The sequence below is a fragment of the Galeopterus variegatus genome, unplaced genomic scaffold, assembly GCF_000696425.1.
Source record: "Galeopterus variegatus unplaced genomic scaffold, G_variegatus-3.0.2 Scaffold359, whole genome shotgun sequence".
In the NCBI taxonomy this organism is placed as follows: domain Eukaryota; kingdom Metazoa; phylum Chordata; class Mammalia; order Dermoptera; family Cynocephalidae; genus Galeopterus; species Galeopterus variegatus.
The window spans coordinates 261,905-283,711 of NW_007726470.1; the positions used below are offsets into that span (position 1 = coordinate 261,905).

The 21,807-nt window shown below is 42.1% G+C and overlaps 1 protein-coding gene across 1 annotated transcript in view; it reads right to left on the reverse strand.

Moving 5' to 3' along the window:
• LOC103586658 overlaps nt 1-21,807 on the reverse strand; it is a 152,394-nt gene that overhangs the window by 83,715 nt on the left and 46,872 nt on the right. Inside the window, exon 2 of the mRNA XM_008567953.1 lies at nt 15,651-15,896. Coding sequence (XP_008566175.1) covers nt 15,651-15,896 — 246 coding nt within the window. The remainder of the gene's footprint in view (nt 1-15,650; nt 15,897-21,807) is intronic.

The window sequence follows — 21,807 nt, forward strand, 5'->3', positions numbered from 1 at the left end:
AGGAAAAAAAAAAAAAAAAAAAAAAAAAAAAAAAAAAAAAAAAAAAAATTTTTGACTACAGAAGCCCCTGAACACACAAATCATTCCTGCCTTACAAAGTTAATATGCAAGAGTTCCTCGTGGCCACTGCTGGTTTGGCAGGCAGCTCTTTACTTTCTTATAACTCTGCTCTGTTTATCACAAAGCCATAAAGTTTACCAAGTGTGTGTCTAATTGCAGAGTTTGGGGGTAGAGAGGGGAGGAAGGAGCCCCTGCAGCATTAACTACAAACCACCTCCAAAATCTTCAAAAATAAGATTGTACTTGTGAGCCAAGCTGAAGAGGCAGTTCCTGGAGTCTTCCTCCTGAAGGCTTCTTCAAGGTTTCCCCCGTGCAGGGCCCCTCTGCAAACCAGCTAAGGAGGGCATGCCTCTCACCTCTTGGAAAACACGACAGGCAGAAATTTCCATTGCAGTAAGAGGGACTAAGTTGAGGGATCTTGCAAAATATAGCTAGAGAGGACTCAGATAATACTGGCTGCTTCATAGCAACTGTGGAATGTACCTTTGTAAAGAGCACAACAGCTCTGGAATAATCAGAACCTTTTTTACCCCTAGCCAGACACCATCATCATCATTGTTGTAGTTGTTTGCTCTTGCTGTACCATACATTTCTACCACCCCTCTGGAGTGTACAAAGAACTTCACATGGATTAGCAGGAGCAGCACAGGAAGGCCTTCGTCCAGTTCCCAGTGCTCCTTTCTCCTGCACTAGTTTAGTCAGGCCACACCTCTGTCCTCTCAGCAGATAATGCTGAGCGTCTTCCTCAACATGTTCATGCTTAGCTTGTCCTGGAAGGTGAAGATCTCAGACACTGGAGCTCAACAATCCTACTTTGAAAAGTCTACTCTGCTACTCAGCCTGACATGACCATTCACCCTTGCACTTCAATTTCATTATCATAAAATGCCAGCAAGCGATACATTACCTCACAGGGTTGTTGATTAAAGCATATAATACATGTGCCTTAATCAGAATTTTTAGTTGCAATCCACAGAAATGAACTCTGGCTAATGTAGGAAGAAAAGAGATTTATCAAGGATTTGGGGGCACTCACAGATCTCCAGAAGGGCTGGAGAATAGGTTTAAATACTACGTGGCCAGGAAAGACACCCAAACTCACATTATAGAGCTAAGAAACCCCTGCTAAGCCACGGCCACTATCCCCAGACACACTCTGTACACTGGCACCAGGGTCACAGTCGTGTCTGCCATCATGAGTGGGATGTAGCTGCCACAGGTGCACCACCCTCACTTAAATGGATTCTGCACAGTCCTTACCTCAACACATCAGCAGCTGCCAATTCACAGCCTGGGGCAGGTGTATTGGCAAAGCCTGGGTCTTGCACCAGCATCCTAGCTGCAAAGGAAGCTGGGAAAATAAATTATCTGGTGCATTCAGCTACTATAATGTTTGTGTGGGTGGGGAGGGGTATCCTGCAGCCAGAAGAAGTGTGTTCAGCTGCTGAAGCCAAAAAGAATGACTAATGTTCACTAAACAAATGAAATACAGTCATGTGCCACTTAACAATGGGAATATGTTCAGAGAAATGCATCATCAAGCAATGCTGTCGATGTGAGAACCTCATGGAGTGTACTTACACAAACCTAGATGGTATAACGTACAACACACACCTAGGCTATATGGTATAGCCATTATAATCTTATGGGACCACTATTGTATATGCAGTCCATTGTTGACTGAAACGTCATATGTGGCACATGGCTGTAATCAATCCAGTACCTGATGCGTTATCCTTCACCTTTGTGCCTTATCTTACCCAAGCCTGTGTTGAGCACAGTGCTAAAACACCATGTTGTAAATATATTCATAACCACCCCTCCCACTTGCCCCCTGTGAAGATCAATTCTAGGTGTCAACTTGATTAGACAAAGGCATGCTGAGAAACCTGGTAAAGGTATCTTTTTAGGTGTGTCCGTGAGGGTGTTTCCAGCAGAGATTAGTACGAGAGCCTGAGTGGACTGGGTGGGAAAGACCCCCCCTCAATGTGGGCAGGAACCATCCAAGCTTCTGGGAGTCCAGAGAGAACAAAAGACAGAGGAAAAAGGTGAAGCTCTCTATCCACTGGAGCTGGGATACACTCTTCTCTCCTGTCTGTGGACATCAGAGCTTCAGCTTTTGGGTTCCAGGACTTACACCAAGGATACCATCAGCTTCCCTGGTTTTGAGGCCTTCAGACTTGGACTGAGCCACACTACCAGCATCCAGTTTAAAGACGGCCTATTGTGGGACTTTTCTTCACAATCGCATGAGCTAATTCCCCTAATAAATCCCTCTCATATAATTAGAACATATCCTATTGATTCTGTCTCTCTGGAGAACCCTGACTAATACACCCTCCCAAATAACTTCCCACCCATGAAACCTACCTGACACCACATCCCAGTCTCTCTTTATTCTTCTCTCCAAGGAAACCAATGGCTACCGGATAAATCTGTACTAAATGTGGATGACCAAAAATGGGTTAGTCAATGTCTGATTCTTTCCTGAATCTTTCCATTTTCATAGAGTAGCCACAGAGCTTCCACCCAAAGGGATTTCAAGCAGCTGTGAAGTTTATCCCAGGAGGTTTGGGTTAGCAGGGAGGTCTTTTGACTGAGACAATTGCTATTCAATAAACAATCTTGGGTAAACCAATATCACCAACTCCCTAACAACCCTGTATCTTTGAGCAGACCGCACATGCTTTCTCACTCAATATCTCACCCAGTCTTCCCTCACAAACCCCATGTGATCTTCAGGGTAAGTGTTATCACCATTATTTGACACATGAGATGCCCAGAAAGGCTTAATGAGCTTCCCAAGGGACTAAAACTGGTAAACAGGAGAAGTAAGACCAGACCAAGTGCTCTTTACATTCTCCAATTCCTGGCTGCCCTTCTCCAGGTAGAGAGAAATCCCAATGGTGTCAGTGAATAAGGAAACAAAGGAACCCAAGACATAGTCCCTGGGAGGCAAGAGAGGCTGGCAGGGGAGAAAAAACCAGCCCGGGAAGATGCCCCTTTTACAGCACATCCTATTTGCTTTGATTTAACTCCAAGTGTTTTCAAATGGGTTCTGATTCCAAAACATTTACATTCACCAGGAGGATTGAATATAATCATTTCCTTTTTGTCTCAAAAATTGAGAAAATTAGGGGATGTACAACAGCAACAGAAGGAATTCAAGAGCTGAAGGGAGTGCGGGGGGGATGGGGCCCAATCTGCAAAACCAGTGTGAGCCTTATTTTCGCCACAGCCATGGGGAAAGTGAGCTGTCTCTGAGCTCCGTGATTAAAGCAACTGCAAATTAGTTTCAGCAAAGGTCTTTCCCCTTAAATTGAAAAGCACCGTGTAATGGAATTTCATAGATGCTGCTTTGGAAATGACTTCATACCTCACTCTGTTCAGAGCTGAGAGGTGGCCACATGCCATGAATCATAAGAGGCAGAGGCTCTCATGGGGCTGCTGAACCATCCTGTGACTTCCACCTCTAGACACTCACAGACGACTCACCCCAGCCTCTACCCTGGGAAGGGACTTAGCACACTCAGAGCACTGGAGTCACCACTACATGATCAGTAGTCTTCCCCTCCCCCAGCCCAGGCTATTTACCTGCAAAGTGTGCTCTGTACACAGTCAGACTCCTAGAGGTTGGCAGCTGCAAACAGATTGCCCAGGTACACGCATTTTAAATAAAAGGCTTTGAAAGCATATGGGGTTTCCAGCTCTGGTAAGATTTCCAATAGAAATGAAAAAGTCAAGCTGACAAAGATATACTGAACACCACACCATTTTCACTGACCACCTTAGCTTTCTTGGGGGCACTCTTAGAGACTATGGGAATCATATTTCCAAATTTTTGGCAGCTTTACAGTGAATCAAATAGGTTGCATTTCAGTGTCAAGCCTAATTGATTAATATTTCCAGACATCCCAAATGATTAACTCATCCATGCAAGAAAAATATATTAGTACCTACTATGCGCCAGGCACTATACCTGGCCCTGGGACACAACAGGGAGCAAGATCATGAGTCACGGTTCTCATGGTGCTTCCAATGAAATGATGGAGACAGGACATATTCAAATAATACAACGAACGTAAAGTTGCAATTCGGGGAATGCTGTATTTGTCTAAGGTCCTGAGTGAGCCAAGGAGCCGAGACCCGGTCAGGGCATCCAGAAGACATGCCTGAAGAAGTGACCCTGCGCTGAGAACTAAGAGGGAAGGAAGAGCTAATCAGTTGGAGAGAGGAGGGAGAAACAGTTGAGGCAAAGGACACAGCCTAAGAAAGCCCTACAGGGGCATCATGAAGACTGGAAACAGGGTTCACACACATTAAGCTTAGTGAGCCAGGAGATCCTGAAGAAGGGCCAGACCCTGCAGGGCTTCCCAGGACATGCAAAAGAGTTTCGTCTTTATTTGAAAGGCAAATTACATGTCATGGAGGCCATATGGGAGTGGGGACTAAAAACCCCCAAAGAAAAGTAGGTGTTTAAAGCCTTGCCTGCCCTGGCAGCAGGCTGACTCACCTAGAATCATGAGGTCAAAGGCACAGCTAACTCAGGGATTCAGGGCACCTGCCTCCTACCCCAAAACTCTTTCCATTACAGCATTATCTAGCAGCAGCACGATTTTTAAGGTGTGATGTTGTCATCTGGGCAGTAAGTTGGTAAATCCCTTCACCTCTCCAGGAAACTATCCATTGACACATATGACAGCACTGATGCTAATCAGCATTAAGGCACTGACTCCAATAATGGGTGATCAGTACCCACCTGATCTTTTCTGATGATCTCCATCTGTTTACCCTCTTCCTATGAGAGAAGTTCAAATGTGTACTCTTAAAAACAATAATAATAATAATTTACTTTCCAGTCACTATGTATGTGCTTAGATATTGGTGATGAGGAAGAGAGCTGGTTACCCGAAGGACCAAACCGTCTGAACACACTCCAGGAACTAGGGTTCACCCTTTGGGGTGATTTATTTAAGTGTTAAAGTACATTATGATCATTTTGTTAAATTATTCCCCATTTGCTAATCACTTAATAAAAATACCTACCTACCTAAGGTAATGGTGTTAATTTTTAAGCTGTTATCAACATTTTTCTATGTATAACAATACTGTTGTGACCATGCTGTACAGATACAGCCGACCCAGAGACTCTGCCCTTTCTGCTCTGTCCAATCACATGCCCCCCATTCCTCTGTCTCTGTTAAAAATTCATAATTATGACGTTCAGAAGGGGTTGCTCATGAGCTCATCAACATCCTTTGGCCACATCAGCATGCATTCGATTATTTAATTAGTTGGATAGCAGGGCTCTGCACAAATGAGGACAGATGAGCCTTGATCGGGAGGCAAAGGAAGGTGGAGACAAAAAGGCAGGCCCAGGTGGGTGCCCATGGTGACAACCTGCAGACTTGAAGGCATCAGGTGCCAGTAGAGGAGGTGTCAAATATCAGGTGCTGGTGTATTCTTGGTTTGTCCTTGGATAAGATCATGCTACATGTTTATTAGATGGCAGGGAATGATACATGTTCAACAAACTCCATTTTCTTTTCTTCCTGGAGACACATCTAGACTACATTTCTAGCCACCCCTCAGTTAGAGGAGCCCATGTGACTTCTGCACAGTGGAGTATGGGTAGAAGGCCTTGCCCATAGAAACCTCCTGCAGAATCATCCTCGCTCTCTCTCCCCATCTCCGTGATGAATGGAGAAGGCTCCATTGACTTAGAGCTGTGGTTCTCAACCAGGGACAATTTTGTCCCCCTCCCCCAGGGGACATTTGGCATTGTCTGGAAACATTTTTGGTTGTCACACCTGGGAGGATGTGCCACAGGCATCCAGTGCGTAGAGGCCAGGGAGGCAGCTAAACATCCTACAATGCCCAGGATAGGTCCCAAATGTTGATAGTGCTGCTGTCGAGAAACCTACACTAGACAGGGGCAGAGCCACAAGGGGCTGTGGAATGGCTGCATGGAGCAGAGTGACACACACACTGACCTGTATTTGCTGGGGATGCATACAAGAAATAAACTTTACTGTGTTAAATCACTGAGATTTGGGCATATCTTATTACAGCAGTTAGCACTATTTGCTTTGACAAACACAACTGATAGAGGTAGTCTTTCTGTAGAGGACAAGTGCACCCTAGCGACAGAGCCATACACTTGACAGGTCAAAGTTTCTGGAATAAAGAAGTGAGAGGCGATGGATGTCTGGTCCTATCCCTTAAGTCAGGAGGCCCCGCACGGCAACGGGGGTGAAGCAGGTTGAGAACGCAGTGGATTCTGCACAGCTTCACTCCTCGTGACCAGAGGCAGCACCCTTGGGGAGAGACTCTCAGCAGGTCTGCCCAGGAACACAGCAGGAACCCTACACCTGTCCAGGAAAAACACAAGAACAGCCGGAGGCGCTAACCTCTCTCATTTTCCTCTTTCCCTTGCCCTTTTTTATGTGACAGGGACCAGCTGACAATAATCAGCAAGGTCCTTTTAGTGTATGGTCTGGTCTTGCTGTGACTAATAAGATGATTGGTTGTATATATCCTCTTTATGGTTGTTCATTATATCACCCTAACATAAAGTAATTTAATTTCAGTGGGATAATTAGGGTATTTCTAATCTAACTGATAGTCTGAATGAAATGAGATTCTCAGAGGGAGATTTGTGTATCAGAAGACTGGTGACCTCCGGCCCCAATTTTCACACAATGTATTAATCTGACAGCCCGACTTCCCAGGCATACTGTATCCGTATATTTCTGAGCCTGTGGGTTACAGAACACACCCGCAAATGAGATTACTTTATTTATAATGAGATTTCCTTGGGCTCAAGGAGACAGATCATAATATTTTAACTAAGGCCTTCAGACTGACAGACTATCCATATGTTAACTGAAGCCCCAAGATAAAAACGCCCTGAAGAGGGAGTATGGCCCTGTCTGGGGTCTCCATGATGCTGCCCGGCAGGAGAAATAAAGACCGAGCCTGTGAGGTGCCGCCTGATTGCGACAGCCCAAGGCAACTTCACACTGTCTCAGGGCCACAGGAGGACTGCCAGCTCTCACCTGCTCCCCTGACGAGGCTGCTGCAGAGATAGTCTGCTCAGTAGGTCTCAAATAGGGGGACAAGGAAAGAGACCACTGGAAAGAAGCAGCTGTAGAGGCTGGCAGGGTCACAGCCAACTTTCTGGGCAAGCAGCCGGACAGAAGTCACATCTATGTTCTTCTGATGAATGGTGGGAGCCCCTGCTCCTAAAGCAGCCCTCTTTGCACCTGGGCATTGCTAGCATTAAAGACCCACGCCTTCATTTTCCTCATGTGACGATGTGCCTCAGGATGTGCCAGCTCCTGGCTTCTGCTCCTGTTGTTAGAGTTGTCTCCGTACCAGCCAGACCCCACTGGGTGCTCTGATGACGTCTCCCCTGCAGGCCTGCTTTGCAGTTTCCTGGTAGGAGGATCCAGTAATATGCAGCAAGAACAATCATGAGTGACTGAGACCTGCCACACAGCCTCAGGACATGGTGCTTCCTCATGCCATTGGAAAAGAAAAATCCCTGCACCATTCAGCATGATCCGAGAGTGAGTTACTTTGTTTAGTCCTTTCAAGGAGCATTCATTGAGGGAAAAATATGTGCCAGGCAAGGTAATGTATTTGGTGTATATACATGAATAGGGCACTGTCCTGTCCTCAAGGGGCTCACAGTCTAATGGGGAAGATGGGCATGCAGATCAACCCTACACCCCAATGGGGGAAGGGCTTCCCTATGGCTCCTTGGGCCAAGTGATGGGGTGAGAAAAGGAAGCAGCTCTGCCTATGGGAGGGTCAGGGAAGACCTCAGGGGAGAGAAGATGGTCAAAGAGCTTCCCCAGAAGACCTTGCAGGTAGCACAGTCCAGACATGTGCAGAACAAGAGCTGTGAATCACAGGTCTCACCTGGGGAATGCTCAGAATGATGGTTTGCTCACCTGAGCATGACCAGACTTCCTCACATGCTTGTCTGATTTTCAAAGTACTGTAAGCCAATCAAATGCCCTAAGGATTTTAGGATCTCGTGGCACTCCAGATGCATTGCCACAAACATGAGTTGTTACTGCACTGGTAAGTGAAGAAATAATAGTTAGTAGAGCTTTCTGGTTGACTGATGTCATATAAACCCATTTGCCTTTGCCCATATGTAGATGGAACCAACAGAATGGATCTAAACATCTGCACAAGGCCAGGCCACCTCCTCCTGAGTAAGCAGGTCAGTACCACCCTCTGAAAGCTGTGGCTTTGTCTGGAGTTGAGCATCAAGTCAAGCAAATTGACACCTATTAAAGGGTATGCTGGCTTCTCCAGTGTGGGTTTCTTGTTTTCTGCACATGTTCTCTTGTTTTCTCCTATGCATTGCTTTAGAGCATGACACTAAGGCTGCAGGATTCAGTATCAGGCATTGCTTCCCTCTGGTGCTCTCTAAAGACTTGTAGACAAACTCCAGGGACAAGGGATTTAATCCAGCAGATGACACAGTAATATAATTATATAACAGCCATCATTCTTTGTTGATTACCATGTGCCAGGACTTATAAACATTATCCCAGTTAGACCTGTTACAAGGGAAGACAATATCATTCACTCCTTTAAACAAATGAAGAAACTGAGGCAAAGAAAGGATAAGCACCTTGGGTTACACAACTAGTAACAGAGCAGGGAACAGAAGACATATCTGTCTGACTCCAGCCCATGCTCTCTAACCGCTAAGCGGGGCTGCTTCCTACAAGTAAAATAAAGCAACTTGCTTTCATTTATTTTCTCTTAGCTGCCAAGTGAAAATAAAACGTGGACCTAATTCTTGCTTTTCATCTGAAAAAAAGAAACAGGCAGATCTTAATTAAATCAGTAACAGGTCACTTATTCACCCTCCTTCCAAAATGCCAGATTAAAAGTGGCAGGGCGAAGAGAGACCTAAAATAAGCCTGGCATGGGTCCTCCTGGAGTATGCGCTGTGGGTGGGGGCAGGCCTGGGGAGTCTAGAAGAGCCACTCACTCATTGAGTAAGATGGTCCACGCTCCCCCCTCCAGTGGCTGAAAAAACCCGCAGGAACCTTTGGGATATGCTGCAGAGAAAGGGCCACAATGCAAGGAGCCTTGCTCCATGTGCTGGGCATTTGCTGACTTCTCTCAGCCCCAGTCCCACCCTCACATGTTCTGCTTTTGTTTTAGGGGCTCAGGGACCCCACTGACTCCCTTGCTAGCTGGCTTCTGATTTGGTTCTAGCGGCTGGAGGCACTGGCAGAAGTCCGAAGCTATGAGGAAGGGAAGAAAGGACTCTTCCTCTTCCAGCTCCATCAGCGATCCTCCTGCAGCAGTCAGCCACAGGCTCCTCAGGGAGCTTCCGACGGCAGCTGGGAACCCCCTCCTCCATACCGGCCCCAGCACTGGCTCGACACAGCCCTTCCTTCAGGGTGCCAGCACCTGCCCAGGCTCCCGTTCCCCGTAGCTCTGGACTCTGGGAATATTACTTCCTCTCTGTTGTCCCCCAACCCTGAAAGTAAGAATACTTTTTACAGCGGCTAATCTTTCCATATATTATTGTCCCCTTTTTGCTCTTTGAGTCTTTCCAACACCTGTGTTGCCAAATCCCTGCACTAAATTTCCTCTGTTTGAACGACCTGGGGAGGTTTCTGTTTTATAAACTGGACCCCAATTGACATGCCCATATGTCTACCTCTGTAATTACTAGAAAAGATACTTCCAGGACTTTCACTGATTCCTCCTCATTACCCTGATTGTCCTGCCTTGGGCACACTTCCCTAGCTTCAGTCCTACCTAGTAATAAAATCTATAGTTTACTGATCACTTTTCATGCACTTTGTTAACACTATTACACTTAATTATCATGCCTAACATAGAGGAGTTATATAGTATTTTGAAGAGACTCATTGAAACCCTAAGGCTGAGGTCACACAGCTACTAAAAGGAGTGAGTCTACCTTGGAGCTGAGGTACCTCTGACACCAGCCCACGCTCTTCACTCTACTCTCCAGCCTCCTCTCTCCTCTCCTATCTCTTGCAAAGGCCTGTTCTGGGCTCTTTGATCTGTGCTTTCCTACCTCTTTTGTTTCCTACGCCTTTCTCTCTTTCTATTACCTAAGATGTCTACCTTTAAAAAGAAGCCCCCTACTTCCTGCCCTTAAAGGGACTAAGTTCTGACTTCTTGTTTCCTGAAGATGGGAGTTCTTTTCTACTCTCTTGGACCTTGCTAGTAGTCTAGCTTTATCCCAATAATTCAGCCCTCTCCCACTGGTCTAACTTTCTCTCATTGGCTCGGCCCACTCCCCTTAGCCCTGCCCTCTCCCACTCATAGAGCTTTCTCCAAGTCTAGCATTCTGTCATTTGCACGGAAGAGAAAGCTCATGCTTCTCAGACGGGGGTGCAGCCCCTGAGAGGTAAAGTATGAAAGGATATTAAAAGTTTAATAAGCACCCTAAGGGAAGCTGCTGTAATGATTATTTAGGAATGAACTACAGTTACCACATCAACAGCCAATAGGCAAATACATACATAAAATACTACAGGATATTCCAAAACAGTTTATTCTTCTTAGGAGCTTCAAGATTTCCTTGGGCCAGCTGGTGGCACACTGGAGAAGTGCGCCGCTTGGGAGTGCGGCGGCGCTCCCACCGAGGGTTCAGATCCCATGTGGAGACCGGTTCCCGCTCACTGGCTGAGCACAGTGCGGGCGCAACACCGAGGGTTGCGATCCCGTTGCTGGTCCCCGGTACGGGCGTGACACCGAGGGTTGCGATCCCGTTACCAGTCAGTAAAAAAGAGACAAAAAGGAAAAAAAAAAAAAAAAGATTTCCTTGACAATACTTCCTTATACTTGGCTGGCTTGGTGAACTATTTTTGAATAAGCAATGCAAAATGTAAATTTCAGTCTCAAAAGGAGAGAATTTACACATAAATTATAAACAAACTGATAATGTCAAGTTGCTAGCATCTAGATATCCATTTTAATGGTTTCAGATTTGGCTATCAAGACTAAGCTAGAAATGGAGAAAATCAACATTGATTTTTTTCAAAGGAAAATGAATAGTTAACATTTACTGAATATGTACCTTTTTGTCCTATACTGTGCTGAGAGCTTTACAAGCCTTATCTCCTGTAATCTCACAACAATCCTCTGAGGTAGATTCTAATGCTATTATTGTCTCCATGTCACAGATGAGGCAACTGAGTCTTAAGCAGATAAAGAAACTTGTGCCCCAGGCACTGCCGGAGGAGGCAGCTGTCACCTGACAGTTTGTCCACGGGGGATGCACCCTCCACCACCACACCACCTGTCTCCCCTCGCTGGCCAGTCCCCAGCTCCCGCCAGGCACATCTCTTTTCAGCAGTTTGGCCCTGCATACACTTCAGGATAAGTTCCTTCCTTATGATAAGCAGGGCCCACGATCTCTGACAGCTGTTCCCCGCTCTTCATCACCATCTGAAACAATCAGTAAGCATTAGAGAGTACTTTTCCCTTTACAAAGGTGATAATTAGATAACAAGCTGAGATTAAAGTAATTACAGTTAGACAGCTGGCGAGGCAGCACAGTCATGTTGAAATATTGTTGGTGCTTCAGCATCTGGTTCTAATAACAGCATAGGCTAAAGGATTTTACATTAATTACAGAACATAATTTAATATAAACATATTTAATTACAATTGATGAGCAATAAACTGTTCAAGAATGACTTAACCCCTTCCTCGTGTCAAAGTGATGGGAATTTTGTCTTTCTCACCCTCCCCTGACAGGCCCCCCACAACTCCCTGGCCCCTCTCCTGGAAAAACAACCCCTCCCCCCAAGAAGGAATGTTCTAGGCCAGGATGTTGCTTGTTGATTATTCCATGGGTGTGTGGTGCATGTACAGTGCCGACCACCCTGAGAAAGCCAGGAGGAGAGGAGGCTACAGCACCGCCCAGCTTGGGACACCACTGTGGCTCCACTAGCCGCTCATCCTGTCGCAGCCTTACACCGGCCAAAGAAGGTAACGTTGACACTCCTCACCTGGTCTTCCCATGCTGGGTCGCTCCTAATAGTCCTTAAGCAGCCTATTAAGCTCAGATGTCTTAGGAAAAGTTTAAAGATAAATCCATTTTCTTTATAAAATTATTACTAGAAAGTTCCTGGGCACAACAGTCAGGGTATTTTCACAATTTAAGAGTCAATGTGTAATATTCTGACAGGAATCATTCCTTACATGCTGCCAACTCCCATCCCTACCCCCAAAACTGGCAGAAGCAGACCCTGGATGAAGCGGTTTATAATAAATTGGGACCACATACACACCTCCACCGGATAAAGAACTCAACCATCATTAACCGCACATTGTCTTTCCAGAAGCCCTTTTCATGAATGGGAGACATTCAAAAGCCACAAAGCCAAACACTCCTAGGTCCCAATTGTATTGAGGTGACTCAAGAGTCAACCCCAAGAAGGTACAAGGCTGGCCCTTCCCACAAAAGAATGGGCAGTCCTGAATGAGTTGGAAAACTCACTGTCAAGTTTCCCTACGTGACAAGTGACAGGAAATTACAAATAACCTCAAATGATGTTTTTACCTGCTGCTGTGGATTTCAAAGCATAAAGCATACTTTCTCCTAAAAGCTATAATGAGTGCTGAAAAAGACAGCTTATTATTTGTAAGTAAGCAAGTGCTAGCTACTTCTAGAAGAATTACTGACAAGTACACATAAGATGAAATCAGTGTGAAGGTTCAGGACCACATAGCACACAAGAGAGAAACAGGCACTCTCAAAGCGGAAGTTGTTCTGTACATATCCTTGACAAAAAAATAAGACATTTAAGTTGCCTAACATAGCAAATCTTCAATTTGAGTGAGAACTAAATGGTACTTTTTGTAGATGAAAGTGGGGAAGAGACAAGGAAGGGAAAGTAACCAAAATAGCATTTGTTATTTAAAAAGCTACCACTGTCATCCAAATTAAAAACTTTTGCATGTCAAAGGACACTAGCAAGAAACTGAAGACAACCCACAGAATGGGAAAAAATATTTACATATCATATATATGATAAGGGTCTAGTATCCAGAACATATGAAGAATACTTACAACTCAAAAATGAAAAGACTAATAACCCAATTAAAAGACAGTCAAAGGATCTGAATAGACATTTTGCCAAAGAAGATATACAAAAAGCCAATAAACTCATGAAGAGATGCTCAGCATCATTAGTCATCAGGGAAATGTAAATCAAAATGGGATAAACATGTGTACTTCATACATATCAGAATGGCTATAATCAAAAAGACAGATGAGCATTGGCGAGGACATGGAGAAGGGGGAACCCTCGTACTCTGCTGGTGGGAATATAAATGGCACAGCAATGGTAAAACACTTCCTCAGGAAGTTAAACGCAGAGCTACCATACGGCCCAGCAATTCCATTCTAGGCGTGTACCCAAAAGAATTGAAAACATGTCCACATAAAAACTTGTACACAAAATGTTCACAACAGCTTATCAATAATAGCCAAAAAGTGGAAACAACTCAAATGTCCATCAACTGACAGATGAATAAACAAAATGTGGCATATTCATACAATGAAATTTATCCAGTCACACAAAGGAATGAAGTACTATGTATGTTGCAGCATGAAGGAACCTTAAAAACATCATGCTAAGTGATAAAGGCCACAGACTGTATGATTCCATTTATGTGAAATGGAAATTTCACATAAATTTATAGGCAAATCCATAGAGACAGAAATTAAATTAGTGGTTGGCAGGGAGAGGAGAATTGAGAGTGACTGCTAACAGGTATAGGGTTTCTTTTTTGGGGGTGATAGAAATGTTCTGGAATTAGTGTTGATAGTTGCACAATATTGTGAATATACTAAAAACCACTAATTGTATACTTTTAAAAGCTTAAAATACTAGATTTTATGTTATGTACATTTTATCTCAAAAAAAAAAAAAAAGCCCCAATTTGGGTAATTGAAGCTTAATCTCACTAGGGAAGCCTGGGAGTCCGTGTAAAGTATACACCTCAGAGTCATCTTCCCCAAAAGGTGAGGCAGCTGTGGTATTTATACACCAACTTCTATCAGTCAGTAGTTGTATTAGTCTGTTTCTGTTGCTTATAACAAAATACTTGGAACTGGGTAATTTATAAAGAAAACAAAATTTATTGCTTACAGTCAGTAGTTGTATTAGTCTGTTTCTGTTGCTTATAACAAAATACTTGGAACTGGGTAATTTATAAAGAAAACAAAATTTATTGCTTACAGTCAGTAGTTGTATTAGTCTGTTTCTGTTGCTTATAACAAAATACTTGGAACTGGGTAATTTATAAAGAAAACAAAATTTATTGCTTACAGTTTCTGAGACTGGGAAGTCTAAAGTCCAGGGAACACATCTGGTGAAAGCCTTGGTGGTGGCGACAGTGACTTCAGGGTATCACATTACAAAAATGGTGGATCAGAGAGAGGGATATCTCCTCCTGCACTCTCCTTTTAAAGCCCTCAGAACCACGCCCATGACTGCCATTTTTAATCCATTCACTAGGCATGGTCCTCAGAATCTAATCACCTCTTCAAGACCCAACCTTTCAATTCCATAATAGGACTTCCCACCCTCTTTACACTGTCACAGTGGGAACTAAGTTTTGGGGGAACATTCAACCCAAGGCAGTAGTTGAAGGCTGCTTCTAGGGGGTTATTAATTCTTCAGCACTTCCAGTCTGCCTGAAAAAGGGGCTCTGGTGACCAGAGAAAGTCCTTAGGCAAAGAAATGGTGCTGGCAACTGACAGGTCCATGTGCCCCAAAAGGGTTCAGGCAAGGAGGTTCAGGCAATGCCCTGACAATCTCTGCTACTCTCTCACAGAGTTGTTTTGGGAGTAAATAAGAAAGTCTGTGTAAAATGCTTCACAGTACTAGACACAGAGAAAACTCTCAATAAATGAATTATCTTTACAGGAGACTCTATAAGGTTAAACAATTTGATCAAAACTACACAGCTAATGCAAGGTGAGGCCAGGATTTGCACATTTCTGTACAACACAATCTTTTATACACAGAATTATACTGACTAACTTATCAGATGGCAATTGTATCCATTGTGTGTGCAAACACACCTATCAGATGTCAATTGTGTCATTATGGCATTCAGAGGCTATAACAAACATCTTTACATCTTTACTCTCTCTCCTCCCCCCATGTGCCCTCTGTGGGGGAAGCAGCTGCTTTTCTCACAAAAAGGCCTTGAGGGTTGATGTTAATGTCTGCTCAAGTTGCCCAGGATCTGAACATTATGTGGTTTGCTGTGCAGGTGCTTATTTGAGATTCAAAGCCTGCACATTTGCTGACAATTTAGTGCAAAGGACCAAGACATATGAACACCTGAGACTGCAGGAGCAGCAGGGCAGCACGTTCCTCACTCACATGTCACTCCTGTTCTCTGAAAGAGTCTGATGTTCAATCTGCTCAACAAAAGGGGTGCACTAGCAGAGGAAAATGGGGGGTTCTCTCCCAGACTGTCCTACATGAACTCCCAACAGAGGGCAACCGAGGGTCAGAGTGACGGTCTGGGGCTGCAGAACCCAAGCCTACCTGATGAGGTAGTGGTTGATGATAGTGTCAAAGTAGCTGTAGTACACGGCATTGTTCACATGGCCGTACTGGTCATTGTCCTGCCACCTCGTCTGGATGGGCAAGAAGTACCCATAGGCCTCATGCTGCCGATGACAATCCTCAGCTTTCTGATTCTTTGATGATGTAGCCAAGGAACGGGCATTCCTAGGAAGCAGCCTCGAAACCCAAGAGGTCATAGTTAGTGATTGCTGCCTTAGAGAGAACCTTCAAGAAAAAAAGCAACAACGGATAAGAATGTTATTCAGAAATCTTGATTTTAGTTTTACAAAAGCAACTGCATTACATTTTGGTCACCAGTTCCAAAAGGAAATTTTTTTTTTCCTAGGAATTAAATCTTTGCTTATAATCCAGGCCCTTGTCATGAATCTACTTACTTTTTAAAGGACTCCTTACTAAAAAGGTCTTGGCACACACTACCAAAAACAGGTATTTGTTTAAATTTGACTAGTGGGAATTTATATGTTTGTATGGAGGTTTCTTGTCCCACAAAGTGTTTTCAAGAAGGTTACTCTTTCTGATGAAATCTGTAAAACTACTAAGAGCAGAAAAATAGAGCTCAGGTCACCAGTATAAAATAAAACGTTTGCCAGGAAACACTGTCAACTGGGCCTACAAACTCCAAGGTGTTTCTTTTTTTTTAATTGTTTTTAGAAAAAAATTAATTTCCTATAGAAAATCTTTTAAACATGCATAAACAAAAGGATGAAGATCCAGCAATCCAACAATACCCGCTACTAACACTCCCACTTGCACTTTTCTAGTCTTATATATCTGCGTATACGTTTTTAAATGGGAACATACTGTATGTGTTGTTTTATAATCTCTCGAACTTAACAATAGATCGCTAATACGTTTAAATATTCTTCTGCATTATTTGTAACACTGAATTCCATTATATCCCATTGCATTGAAGCACCACAATTTATCAAATCCCTTACTGTTGCATATTTAGGGTTTTGATTTCAATTCGGTAATGGGATGGATATCTTTACAAATAAATCTTCACATATATTCATGATTATTTTCTTAGGATAAATTCCTAAAAGCAGAATTGCTGAGTCAAAGGGCAAATGTATTGTTAAGGCTTTTGATATAAATTAATGCCCTCCAGAAAGGTTTATCCCCTCTCCAGCAGTATATGAGCAGCCAATTTCCCTGTCAATTTTAAAATGCTTTGTCAATTTGACTGTATTCTCGCATTTCCATATAAATTTCACGAAATGTGCTAAGTAGAAAGGTGACTGCTGCTACTAGCTATGATAGAATAACCACTCTGTTAGAGAACAACCATAAAACCTAGACAAAATGTAAAAGAAGAGCTGTGGGAAGGTATGAGGAAATAATCAAGGCAGCAGGACTTTATTGTCTGCAACCCTAGGGACAGGATGACACACTAGGTGAGCTTTGCATTTGCCACTGTTCTTTCTCATCAGAGTATTTGCCAGTTCACCATGTGGGCAATAAGGGCTGAAGAGACAGCAGCAACCTAGAGCTTGTGGTGGTTTTGCTGTGCTAGAAGGGACAAAAATGGAAAGGCCAACCATCTGGAGAAGAGTGAGCTGCAGAGAGTGAGCTTGGATAATGCAATCTCTCCTCAAGGCACATGCAGACTCCTCAGCTGCACCTGTAGAAAGCAGTTGCTACAAGGCAAAGTCTAAGGAGAAAATAGGAGTCTCATAGTGCTGAGAATTCAAAATTTAGCTTTCGGGGATGCCAAGGAACAGGGCAAAAACCCCAGACTTTCAGTTGCAACCCAAGAAGGACTACTCCTCTAGAATGAAGACAAACCTTAAATTGACAGACTTGATCAAGGTTATCTACCCATATCACCTGTCAGCCAGTAGAAAAGTAAACTACCTCTGGAGGAAAATAACAACTCCAGAGCCTCTACAACTTTTTATACACAAAGTCTGGCATTCAATCAAAACTTACAAGGCTTACCAGGAAATAGTACAAATGCCCAAAACCCAAAAGAATTTTTTTTAAAGACAATAAAAACAGTCCCACAGACTCAGACTTTAAAATAACTACGATAAACATGCATCACAGATAAAGGGTCAATATTCATCCCCGATACATAAAGAACTCTAAAACTGGGGGGAGAAGGATCAAAAACCCCAACAGAAAAATAAGCAAAAGTCACAAACAAACAATTTATGGAGAAAGATTTTAACATGCTCTTTAAACATATGAAATGACAGACAACTTCATTCATCAATAAGAGAAATGCAAATTATAACTATGCTTAGATACCATTTCTTAATTATCAGATTTGGTAAAAATTACAAAGCTTGACAGTACATTCTCTTGACAGGGCCATGAGGAAAGAGACACTTTCATACATTGTCCCACTTTTAAGGAGGGGAATTTAACAACAACACAACCACAAGTGAGTTCATCCCTGACTCACATCTAAGAATTTACCTTGGAGATATACCTTGAACAATGCAAAAATACCTATGGACAAGGTCCATTACTGTTTGTAATGGAAAAATACTGGAGAAAATGTACATAGGAGGTTGGATTAATGAACTATGGTACATTCACACAATGGAGTACTAAGCAGCTGAGAATAAAAACTAAAGAAGTTGTGATATGGAGTGATTTCCCAGGATATATTTGTTGCCAATCCCCACACTCCCCAAAAAAGTGCAAAAGAGCATATATAATATGCTACTTTTGTTTAAGAAGAGGAAATAAGACAATATAAATGCATTTATTTATATTTACAAAAAGAAACTCAGGAAGGTTAACTCAGAAATTGATAAAGGTGGAAGGCAAATGAAAGTGTATTAACAAGGTAGTAACACTCCTCTGAGTATACCTTTTTTTGTAACTTTGGGTTTTGAAGTCATGTTTATGTTTTACATACTCACACAAAATGATGATGATGGTGATGATGATGATGATGATGTTAAATTAACAGTGATGGAATGGGTGGGGACTTAAGGGAATATAAATTGAAACAAATGAACCTAATTGTATTTCAAATGAATAGCATAATCACACTAAAGGGAAAAAAATAACTATTTTTGACTGTACACCCTCCGTCTAAAGACAAAAAGATCTGTTAACAAATACTGAACACTGATTAGTAGGGTTTAGGTTTTTTTAGTTTTTGTTTTTTGGTTGTTTGTTTATTTGTTTTATATTTATAGTGGTAGGATCAGCAATTCTGAATCTACTTTCTGTGAACTTAAGCCTGGGTAAATGAATAAATAAGTATAAGCCAGATTTCAGCCTCATAGAATAGAGATAGAAGTAGAGATTTCTTATCACCGTTGAACCTAGACACCATCGCACTCCAGTAGCAAAATAAGCACACCTAATGCCCAGATTTTAACTTCTAAATATCATTATCCACAAAAAGAAACCAGAACTCCTTGAAGAAATGATTGATTCCAATGTTGGGGCAGAGAAAGTAAAAGATGATCCTGGGACATCTTGTCATGCCAGAAAGTAAAGAATGATGTGGCATGCCAAAGTCCCAGTGGCTAAATCTGAAACATTTGAGCATCAAATTTAAAAATGAGATCAGGGCCGGCCCGGTGGCGCACTGGAGAGTGCGCCGCTTGGGAGCGCGGCGGCGCTCCTGCCAAAGGTTTGGATCCCATGTGGAGACCGGTTCCCGCTCACTGGTTGAGCGCGGTGCGGGCACAACACCGAGGGTTGCAATCCTGTTGCCAGTCCCTGGTACGGGCGTGACACCGAGGGTTGCGATCCCGTTACCGGTCAGTAAAAAAGAGACAAAAAAGGAAAGAAAAAAAAAATGAGATCAGTGGATTATAACCTTTTGAATTAAATAAGAATTCTTGAGTTTTACTAAATTAATAAATAAGGATAAAATAAAAGTTATTCTTTACAGAAATACGCCAAGTAATAAATGTAGAAATGAGAACGAATTTAGAAAATCATCAATTGCAAACACCATAGTAATAATTTATTCAGTCAAGAGTCATTGATGGATGCTAAAATACAGTGGGTAAAAGTTTGATGTGTGCTGTGGTTTGAATTGTGTTGTCCAAGTCCATGTATTGGAAACTTGTGACAGTGTTGAAAGGGTGGAAAATTCTATTATTATGGTTGAAGGATGGGGCCTTGAGTAGGTGATTGGACTATGGGGACCATGCCCTGGTGAATGGATTAATAAGTTGATGGTTTAATGGTCGTCATCGGTGTGGTTCTGAGGGCTTTTAAAGGAAAAGGAACGAGGAGTTACCTCTTTCTTGCTCCACCATCTGCTGTGTGACACCCTGACTCGCTGAATAGTCACCAACAAGAACAGAGCCCTCAGCAGATGTGTTCTCTGGATTTGGGTCTTCCTAGCCTCTGAAACTATAAGCAATAAATATTATTTCTTTATAAACTACCCAGTTCCAGTTATTTTGTTATAAGCAACAGAAATGGACTAATACAGTGCTAAACAGAATATTTAAATTGTCTCAAGGTAGCTCCCTACAAATTACTTATTCATTACAAATGAATAATAGTAACTTTATGATAGGGCATACTGGCAGGTAATTCCTTACCCAAGTTAACAAAGTTAATACCACCAATAATGAGCCACATGCACATCAGGTGCCTCCTGATATGATGAACTGAGGAGGACACAATACCACTTCTGTGTAATTCCTGCCGAAAATGCATTATCTGAATCTAATCATGATGAAACATCAGATAAACGAATATTGAGGAACATTCTATAAAGTAACTGTTCTGTACTCTTCAAAAATATCAAGATCATGAAAGAAAAATAAAGGCTGAAGAACTATTCCAATTAAGAGTGACTAAACAGACATGGCAACTAAATGCAATGCATGATCCTGGATTACATACTGGATTGGGAAACAATATGTAGCTATACGGGACATTATAGAATAATTGATAAAATTTGAATTTAGACTGTAGATCAGATCATAGTATTGTATCAATATTAAACTTCCTAATTTTGATAGTTGTACTGCAATTATGTAAGAGGAATTCCTTGTTTTTAGGAATGAAGAGGCATGATATCTGCAATGTCCTGTCAAATGGGGCAGAAAGAAATAATGTGGGGGGCGGTATACATCTACATGGAGGGGATGATGATAAAGTAAATGGAGAAAAATGTAAAAATTGGTGAGTATGGGTAGAAGACACACAGTAATTGTTTCTACCATTCCTGCAAGTTTATTTAAAATCACAAAAAAATTAAAAGTTACCCAAAAATGGTGTCATGAATATGTTCAAGAAAACATAAAAATTTGATAGTTTTACCAAAGCACTGGAATCTATGAAATACAATCATTATATCATGAATTCAATAGATGGGATAAACAGCAGATTAATCATAGCAGAAGAGAGAATTAATTAACTGGAAGAGAGGTCAGTCAAAATATTCAGAGTGAAGCACAGAGAGTCAAAAGGATTTAAACTACAAAACAAAACACAAGATACATACAAGACACCACTTTAATAAAAACATAATATAATTGGTGTAAAGTTCTAGATAAAAAGGAGAGAAATGATGGGTAAGAAGCAATATTTGAATAGATATAAACCGTCAGAGAATTTCCCAAAACTGAAAGACACAGATTCAAGAATCATTATAAACTCAAGGTGGATAAATTAAAGAAAAACCAAACATAACAAAATGGCTGAAAACCAAAGACAAAGAAATTCTTGAATAAAGCAAAGAAAAAGAAAAGACTTTCAAAACAATGAAAATGAGCTGACTTACTAAATGGAAACAACAGAAGACAGAAGACAAAAGAACAGCATCATTAAAGTACTTAAAGTAAATAGTTGCAAAACTAGAATTCTACACCCAGAGAAAATATCCTTGAAAAATGAAAGCAAAGTACTTATTTTCAGAAAAATAAAAACTGAGAGAACTGCTTATCCCAAGCAGAATACATTAAAGGAAATGCTGAAGGGAGCTCTTTAGGCAGAAGGAAAGTAATTCTCAATGAGAGAATAATAATGCAGCGAAGAACAAAGAGCAATGGAAAGTAGATAAGTGGGTAAATTTAAATTAATACTGACTATTTAAAACAATAGCAATAATGTCTTCTGGGGTTTAAAATATAGAGAGAATTAAAATATCCCACAACAGTAGCAGAAACATAGGAAGGTA